The sequence below is a fragment of the Larimichthys crocea genome, chromosome XIX (genome assembly GCF_000972845.2).
Source record: "Larimichthys crocea isolate SSNF chromosome XIX, L_crocea_2.0, whole genome shotgun sequence".
NCBI classification, from domain to species: Eukaryota; Metazoa; Chordata; class Actinopteri; family Sciaenidae; genus Larimichthys; species Larimichthys crocea.
The window spans coordinates 7,977,921-7,987,428 of record NC_040029.1 but is presented as its reverse complement, the minus strand read 5'-3'; the positions used below and the strand labels follow the sequence as shown (position 1 = coordinate 7,987,428).

The 9,508-nt window shown below is 38.2% G+C and overlaps 1 protein-coding gene across 2 annotated transcripts; it reads right to left on the bottom strand.

The window, feature by feature from the left end:
- Positions 1-3,855: 3,855 nt before the first annotated feature.
- LOC104929095 (nuclear receptor subfamily 4 group A member 2) lies at positions 3,856-8,029 on the bottom strand. Of its 2 annotated transcripts, XM_019271129.2 has the most exons (8): positions 7,781-8,029; positions 7,643-7,701; positions 6,717-7,552; positions 5,735-5,864; positions 5,491-5,648; positions 5,217-5,416; positions 4,904-5,082; positions 3,856-4,510 (listed from the first exon to the last, which is right to left on the bottom strand). In XM_019271129.2, exons 3-8 carry the CDS (start codon positions 7,545-7,547, stop codon positions 4,263-4,265), a joined length of 1,746 nt encoding a protein of 581 aa, XP_019126674.2. In that variant the 5' UTR covers positions 7,548-7,552; positions 7,643-7,701; positions 7,781-8,029; the 3' UTR covers positions 3,856-4,262. The 2 variants fall into 2 exon arrangements, with proteins under 2 accessions (XP_019126674.2, XP_027147618.1); XM_027291817.1 differs by having other exon boundaries at positions 7,643-8,029.
- Between the last annotated feature and the right edge of the window lie 1,479 nt (positions 8,030-9,508).

Sequence of the window (9,508 nt, the reverse complement as noted above, 5' to 3'; positions counted from 1 at the left end):
GACATTTGATTGCGCCATTCTTGGGAATATAACATAATAAATCCCGACATTTGATTGCGCCATTCTTGGGAATATAACATAATAAATCCCTTAAATTTCAATATCCACTGTTGGGAAAACAACCAAACCTGCTCCTAGATAATAAATAATACAATTAAATGTAATATTTGTATGAGAAACAGGGCATTTAGCTTTTTTGATAAATTATACAAGAATTTGAGACACTTTAAAGACCTACAGACAACACTTGATCAGTAAAAACATCATATATCATACATTTTTCATACATACAGTATATATACATACATATTTTATCTATGTCTAAATGGATGTGACTGATCCGAAAGACATTTTACGATTTCAACCAGTGTAATCAGATAATTCACATTTAACCAAACCTACATCTTCATCAAAACTACCTGTTTTTACACAGTAACGAACATTTGAGTGATTGAATATGAGTGCAGAGATCTTGCTTTCCACTTGGAGCAAACTGGACGAGCCTGGTTATGAAAACACTTTACTCTTCAACCTCATTCTGCAATTAAAAAACTCAAATTTGACTGAGCAGACCATCGAGCTCAAGTACTATAAAGTTGACTGCATGTTGGCTACTTAAGACCAGCTGGTGGGCCTTAGTTAATGCTAAATTACACTGTTTTTCCTCTTTCTTGGAATTAAGTCTGTTTTTATGCTGTAAAACATTAGAAACTAAACTTTTAATACAGTAGCAGTGAAAAGGGAGGCTGATTGATTGTTGATTTCAACAATGTGATTAATCTACCATTAAATCACATGTACAAATGTATTTAATAAGGTTTAACTAGCTGGCTGTTAGCTACTTCTGACTATAAGCTTATAAATTGCTTAACTCTTCGTCTAAGAGCTTCATTTGTTTAGTAATTTTGTATGAAAACAGATTGTTGGCAGGATGAAGGGCCCACTTAGAAACTCTTCTTCTAAATCTTCCTGTTATTGAAACAACAGACAATAATTGGAAGGGATTAGAGTTCCTTATTTCTGAGGCTAAATCCTTCAGGGAGGCTCTCGGTTACAGCCAAAATTATCATTCTCTGCTAACAGCTAACGTTCGTCTAAACACTTGAATCAGCCGATTGGATTATTTCAGCCCAGAAACAAAGGGCAGAATACACACGGAGGATCCCAGGCGATGCATCAAGAACTGAAATATCCCACTTCAGTTTTTTATAACCCCAATCCAGAGCTAATTTATTAACAGGAAATCGCTAATAGGGATTTACTGCATCACATTAGCTCAACAAGTTTAAATAACTGACTTTCTTTACAGTTGTAGGGATGAAAAAGATTAGGACTGTATGTTTAAAAGGTTCAGAGCTGTAAACATATTTGGAACCAGGCTGGATTTCCCTGTAACATTTAAAAAGGTAATGCTTCAATAGACTAAAGGTGAGTTGTATATAAATTCACCCTCAGTACAGTTGTCATGAACGGGGAAATTAGCTACAGAGACCAAAACTGTTTTTTGTACCAGGCTGTAAACATGTTTATTTCTGCTGTGAAACATGGGGACTTATGAAGACTGACTCACTTCTGGAGCCAGCCTCAAGTGGACGTTAGAGGAACTGCAGTTTTTGGGCACTTCTGCACTGGCTTCACTTCAGTATTGTCATTCTGTTTCTCCATGTTGGAATCTTACTTTTGTTAATTCCACTGGTGAAAAAATCTTTTACTTAATATACTTTGTTACATGTCCAGTAATCGAAAGTACAGTATTAGCAACGAAATATAGTACCATACTTAGTACCAAAAGTAAAAGATTACTGTGTTCATCACTTGAATGATTATTTTTTAACTTGATCTATACCAGTTTATTTATACCAGTACTAGTCTGCAAAGTAACAAGCTATCAGATAAAGATAGTGTTATTATAAAGTAGCAGAAAAAGTACCTCAAAACTGTACGTTAAGTACAGTGAGTACTGAGTTTTATTTGTCAAATTATGACTTAAAATTAGAGGTATTTTTATTCCCTGTCACTATGTTTCGTATATATCTATATATCATCTTCCACTGGAGTATTATGTGTAGTACTCAGTCGTGACCTCACTGCACGTAATGGACTCTTCATATCCATACCACTGTAGTCCAGCTGTGAACTATCTGATATTGTATTATACTCCCTCTCTGCCTGTCAATCACTGTCACCATCAGAATAAATTGGACTTTTCTCCGATATCGATTCATTTCTATCTCCGCCCGCCACGCTGGAGCATTGAACAGCCTCCAGTATTGATCTGCAGGCCTATTAAAACCTCCTCTGGAACATCATTTTTATTTTTCTTATATGAGACCTTTTACAAACCCATAAAATCAATTCTTTCTGTCAGATAGAAGAAAAAAAACATGTCACATCGTCAGCTGGGATGATTCAGACTGATTAAATTTCTCCTGGGTGACCTGATTATGATTTAACACATATTTGACTCGTGTTTTTAATATCTGTAGATTTTATGGTGAAATACTGTCAAACTATGACAGTAAAAGTATGCCATGAAATATGACTGTGTTTTACTTTAACACAGTCATATTTCATGGCAAAACCTTTATTTATACAGAATTTTGAAGGACTCTATACAGAATAAAGTATAGAGTCTGTTAGAGACTGTTAATCGTACAGTAAAACCCCGTAATATTTCATGACAAAACCTTGGCAAAACGGCATTCATATGGTATTTTAATGTCAATTATACAGCAAAACAGTGTTTCTTTTGATGGAAAAAAAACTTGAAAATTTGGAATAAAAAGCCAACCTTAACTGTAAAATCAACAGTACCATATTTATTACGGTAAAATTCTGGCAACTACAATTTTTTACAGTAAAAACAACCTTTTTTTTTTTACATAACGTCATATTTTGTGGCAAATCCTTAATTTATGTGGCATTTAAAGGGAATTTATACAGAATAAAGTAGTATTTTATATTAGAGACTGTAGTATTTTGTTCACTGGTGGTTTTTCAAGGTCAAAAAGCCAAAATTTAATAGGATATTAATTTTAACCATAATGGATGAGCAACAGGACGTTTGGGGTTTGGGGTATTTCCCGTTCGCTGCATTCAGGCCTTTATCGCAGCAGAAACGTCTTCTTCTTTAATGCCAGATCTCACCGAAGGGCTGCAGAAATGTCAGGCAGCCAGCGGCCATTAAACACACATGCACTCCGGTCTTCAAAAAGATGAAGCTCTTCTGCCTGAAAAAACCTCTCTGTAACATATTAAGGGTTATGTTGACCTTTGACCTGACATGCAGATATGTAGATTTGCCTTTCTTCTAACAGGATTTGTTAATTATTGTCCAATTAATTAACAATTATGTCTCTTTTAATGGTAAATATGACAAAATAATAAATAGAAAAAAACATTTCATGCAAAGAATGATTTGTATAAATGTGTTTTATTGTTTTCCAGTATTATTTTATACAGAAAGCTATTTACTCTGTACTTACCTGATTATGTAATTACTGAAGGTATCTGTTGATAGTTTATATGTTAATCCTTGTACTTAGATATAAGAAATAAAGACAGAATAACCTCTTTGCAGACACATGAATTAAAATAAATTCTCTGAATAATTCATTACACATCTTTATATAATTATCACCACACATTTTAATGCAAATGTAAGTATAAATGTAGAGTTATTAGGCTACAGGCTGCATGCAGATTTACCAGTATTTCATTTAAGCTGTAAAATAATTTGAAATTGGCCTTTTATATCAGAAAATTCATTTTCTAAAGGACTCCTTTTTATAAATTAACATGAATTAAAGAGATTAGGTTGAAATAAATCAAAGTCCAGCAGCAGTTAACGGTCATTTATTTATTAAAACATGGACAATGACAGGTTTACTCTGAGAACACAACAGTCTACAGAATATTATTATATTAATCACTAATATGTGTTATGAAAATGGTACACTACAGTATCAAAACTGCCTCTATAGCTACAAAGAAGCAGAACAAAATGTCAAATGTGGCTGGAAACAGGCTCTTTAACAAACATATAAAAATAAGATAAGGTGGCATTATAAATTAGTTTCTCCTTTTTTTATTGTACACAGCAACAAAATTGGTCATTTTGATCCCGGTTGAAGGAAATTAAAGGTCACATATTTCAAAATAAAATGCATCAGAAATTTTAAAAATGTGTTTTTATGCAGTGAACAGATGTCAAACTGACTGTTGGCATTGAAGCAAAGGGGAATCTGACGGCGCTCGTGTCTCTAAAATGGCAACGTGTCGAGGAATAACTTATCTATTATTGCAGGTGGCGGCACCAAATCCTCCAGCTTCAAATAGAAAATCCTCTGCAGGCCTTGAATGCACAGAGTGCGGAGTTCACGTAGTTTTTCCAAAAGTCTGGACAAATGGTTGGACCAACAGTTTGAGCTTCCGTCTCCATCCCGCAAACACTTCACAATGTTATTCTGCAGCTCCTCCACCTTCTTTGGCTCCTTTAGTCCATGTCGCTCTGAGGGTCCATAAATCACATTTACCACAAAGACGTTACATAAAATAAATAATGAAATATAACTTTTAAAAGTGGATAGTCTATCTATCTATCTATCTATCTATCTATCTATCTATCTATCTATCTATCTATCTATCTATCTACACACATCGGTTGATTACATCCCTTATAGCTGATTTATTCATACTTTTTTACTTCTAGTTAACTATTTCAAACATTTAACCATGAGGTATTTAAACTGTGTATTCATTATTTTTTATCTAAATGTACTGTATATTAATTGGGCCTTTAGCAAGCTATTTTAACTTCAAGACTTCGCTGCTTCTAAATCCTGAAAAAGATCTCGGACTAGAATACTTGAGACCCTCGGTTAAGTGTTTTCGAGCGTCTCACCCGTGACCAGTGCGAGGGTGCATATGCAGGAGAAAGTGGATACATCCAGGTTCATCCTTTGCAGACTAGCAGAGAATTCAACGATGCTGTCAATCCACTCCCCAAAGCCTCGCAGGCACTGAAGTCGGTGCCACACTGAGCCGTCGCAGAAGATCAGCTTCCCTTCCTCTGGGTTGGATCTGAAGGTGGACAGAAACAACACGGTTACACTTTAAATTTCAGGCCACATGACCTTGCTAAAATGCTAAAGACTTTGAATCTGGGGTACATAGTCCAAATTTGCTGGCAAAAAAGAAAAGTCCCTTTGTGTTACCTGTATGATAACCGTAAAACAAAGAGCTCCAAGAAAGCCGAGTAGAAGAGGAGGTCTTGGTCGTGTTTGGGCAGGGAGGTGAAGCCCGGGATCTTCTGTGCCCAACCTCGAATCACCTCCATTGATCTGGTCAGGAGGTCATAAAACTGCCGCACATGCTGAGCGTCGTCTCCTGGTGGACTTCCTGGACTCTCCTTGAACTAGTAAAAGGTCACCAAAACGTCACCTCACACGCCGTTTAAAAACGCAATAAAACCATGATCACGCTTCTTACTTTGAAGCAGTTGAGAAGAGAAGGTGGAGGGTTCGAGTCCACATGCGCCCTGACGAGGGCACTCAGGAGGTTGCTGACAGGTGAAGACGAGTCAGGAACAGCTTTAGGTTTGGACGGCAGGCGACCCCTTCGACCTTTCAGACCGTCTGTCCTCACCACTGCAGAACAAAGACGATACAAGAGTTTTCAGCTTTAGTTTGACCCCTAATGCCAAATATAAAACCACAAGGGTTAAAGGGTTTACCTTCTTTGACCATTCCCACCACAAGGCACTTCTGGAAGCGACAATATTGGCATCGGTTCCTCCTGCGCTTGTCTACAGGGCAGTTTTTGGCAGCCAAACACACATACTTTGCATTTTTTTGTACTGTCCGCTGCACAGAGAAGGAGAAGAGATAAATGTACCTCCTATCTGTGTTTAATACGATATAAAAACAAGTTTTTAAAGTTTCATTGACAAAGAAACCTAAGATGTTGACGTCTTGTATCTTAAATGTTGTACTTTGCTCCAAAAACTCTCTCCGAAAAGCTAAAATGACACCATTGAAACCACAAAACCATCTGATTTTTTTGGTTTGGTTGCACTTTGGTAGCAATTTTAAAGGCATTTGGCACAGCATTGGTTGTCTGTATAACCAATATCATGTAGAACAAAGGGGAGGTTTGGACCTTTGACCTTTTCGGAAGGGTCTCAAAAGGAACTTAGAAGATCATTGTTGTTAAGACTAAAATGAAAACCTTTAAATGGTTCTTTGAAAATTAATAGCAGCACTCCTGCTCCTGTGAGGCCAGTATAAGGCATTCAACAAGGAGGACAGGGCTAGTCTGGGTAAATAGAGGGTCGTGGTCAGTCATAATTTGGAGAATCGCCCCCGGGAATCTCCTTCAGAGACGAGAAGAGGGAGGTTTTAATTCATGGCACGTTGGTGGCCATTTTCATACAGGACATTTGGCCCTAACACGCGTGTCAAGAGCAAAACGTGCATCTGAAGCATAATATCCAATTTAGAAGGCCAGTCAGGGTCCCAGCAGGTTTCTTACATGATAGCTTATTACTCGAATTAAGGTTTATTCCGCGACAGTGAATATATCTATTTTAGCTGCTAGTTTGGCACGTCTTTCTCTTAAATTAAATGCATTTATTTAAACTTTTAATGGTGATAAAGATGCCTGCATCATGTAAAAATGCCCGAGTTCAAAGTGCAGCTTTAAAATAAAGAACAAACCTTGAAGAAACCCTTGCACCCCTCACAGGTGCGCACTCCATAGTGCTGGCAAGCCGCGTTATCCCCGCACACCGCGCACAGCCCCTCCGTGCTCAGCGGTCCTCGGCTGGCAGCGGATGAAGTCTGATAGTCCATAAAGTGGTGGCCGTGGGCGAGCTGGAGAGGGTGAGGAAATCCACCAACTCCAGGTTGTTTTCCGAGCGCAGTGGAGCCCAAAACTGAGGGGCTGTCCAGCGCCTGGTGCGCTCCGGCCGCGTCCAGGCTCATGGAAACATGGAGAGATCCGTCAAATTTCATTTGGCAGGCGGATAAACTCTGCTGCTGCGCGTGTTTGAGGGAAAATAGCGACAACCTGGAGAGTGTGTTTTTCCTGTGCGCCGCCGCCAAATAGTCTTGTCGAAAACTGTACATAGACCCGGAGTCCTCCCATAGGTGCCCAGGTGGAGTTTGGAAGTTAGGCGACGGAGAGCGGTAGTAATAAACAGAGCCCGGGGAGGAAAGCAGCTCCTCGGACTGGTGATGGTGATGCTGATTCGGCTGATACCTCGGACACCCGTGCGCGTCCTCCACCTTGACGCACGGGAGCTCCCCTTGCACCGGCATTTGGAAGAGACACGGGGGCTTCACGTCGTAGCTGGAGCCGTACGAGTCACCCAAAGGTCCAAAAGTGTTCCCCGACGTTACAGCCGAGATTTCACTGTTGGTTAGATCCATGCTGAACTTGACAAACTCCGGGGTGAGGAAGTCGCAGCTGCGCTCTCCGCCGGCGCTCTGAGAGGCCGGGCTGGCTCCTTGTGGAGAGGAGCCGCACTGGGTCTGGACGCACGGCATGGCTCCTGCAAACATGGACAAAATGCGCACACTTTAGGCACAAATTTCCACTTGTTGAACGACAGATACGACCTTAAAACTCGTCTAGTCTTTACCTTAAAGCTTTAGTTGTCTTATTTTCCAGAGGATGTTGATGCCTGCTTAACTTTGCCTGCTATAAAACAGAAAAAAGCATCACTTACGAGTCATTTATATCTTCCTAAACCACTGGAATAAACTAAAATATTCAATACCTCACACCTCCATCCAGTACAGGAGGACAGTGACAAGTAATCCCATCTCTGTTGAATCTATTCAAGCTGTAATGACCCAAAAACACAAAAAAGAAGTCCACTCAGTGGCTGGAGAGAAAAGGAAATGACTGTTCACTTCTTCTTCTCCCACTCTTGGATTGCAGACTGGCTGCCAGTGACACCGACAATGTGCTTTTGTTTACGTGGTGCGCACCCGTGTGCCAAACCCTATTACGCACAAGCCACAGAGAGGGCGGGGGTGGTTTATGTGTGTGTGTGGGCCATTGACTGCTGTGGGCACACACACACACCACACACACGCACGCACACAAACACACACACACACACGCACACGCACACACACACACACACACACACACACACACACACACACACTAAGTGGTTCATGTAATTTGGAAATAATGCCTCTGGCCCAGTTTCTTAGAGTTTGCATCATGAGTGAGGAATTTTATTTTATTTTTTTTGCATTTTCTGGGGAATCATGAACATCAGCTGTTCTTTAATTTAGTGAATGAAAATAGATTTTACACACTGTAAAAAAAACTGTTGTGTTTATGGTTTTGCCATGAAATATGACAGTGTGTTATTGTAAAATTAACAGTCTCAAATATAAAATACTACTTTATTCTGTATAACTCACCTTTGCCACATAAATAAAGGTTTTGCCACAAAATATTCATGTTTTACTGAAAAGAAAAACTTTTTATGGTAAAAAAACAAACTGTCAGCTGTGGTTACCAGAATTTTACCGTAATAAATATGATATCACTTTTTCTTATATTACAGTAATAGGACATTAGCTGTTGATTTCATGTTTGAGCATGGGGTTTCTTTCCCCCATATATTAAAATGTCTGTAGAGTTTATGGTGAAAAACAGTAAAAGACCGTAAAACATGGCATTAAATATTATAATGTTTTACTGTACAATTAACAGTCTCTAATATAAAATGCTACTTTATTTTGTGTAGCTTCCCTTAAAATGCATGTAAATAAAGGTAAAAAAAAAAGTTGGGGTTTTATTCCACATTTTACAGTATAAATACTTTTTTTCCCCATGAAAAGACACAATGTCCTGCCATAAGTCACATATAATTTGCAGTAAAATAATACGGTGTTTTACTGTCAAATAAACACGCTCTAATTCCCTTAAAATGCACTATAAAAAACGGTTTTTACTGTATACTGTCATATTAATGGCATAATTTACGGTCTTTTACTGTAAAATGAACATTCTCCAATATGAAAAAAATACTTTATTCTGTATAAATTCCCTTAAAATGCACTATGAATAAAGGTTTTTAAATATGAATGTGTTTTACTGTATACTGTCATATTTCATGGCATATTTCACGGTCTTTTACTGTAAAATGAACACTCTCTAATATGAAAAATTACTTTATTCTGTATAAATTCCCTTAAAATGCACTATGGATAAAGGTTTTTATATATGAATGTGTTTTACTGTATACTGTCATATTTCATGGCATATTTCACGGTCTTTTACTGTAAAATGAACATTCTCTAATATGGAAAATGACTTTATTCTGTATAGATTCCCTTATAATGCACTATGGATACACGTTTTTAAATATGAATGGGTTATACTGTATACTGTCATATTTTACGTTCTTTTACTGTGAAACCTACAGACGTGTTTTCCCCAGTGTTTGCAGCTTTAAGCCCTCGGTTCTGTATAAGGCAATGCT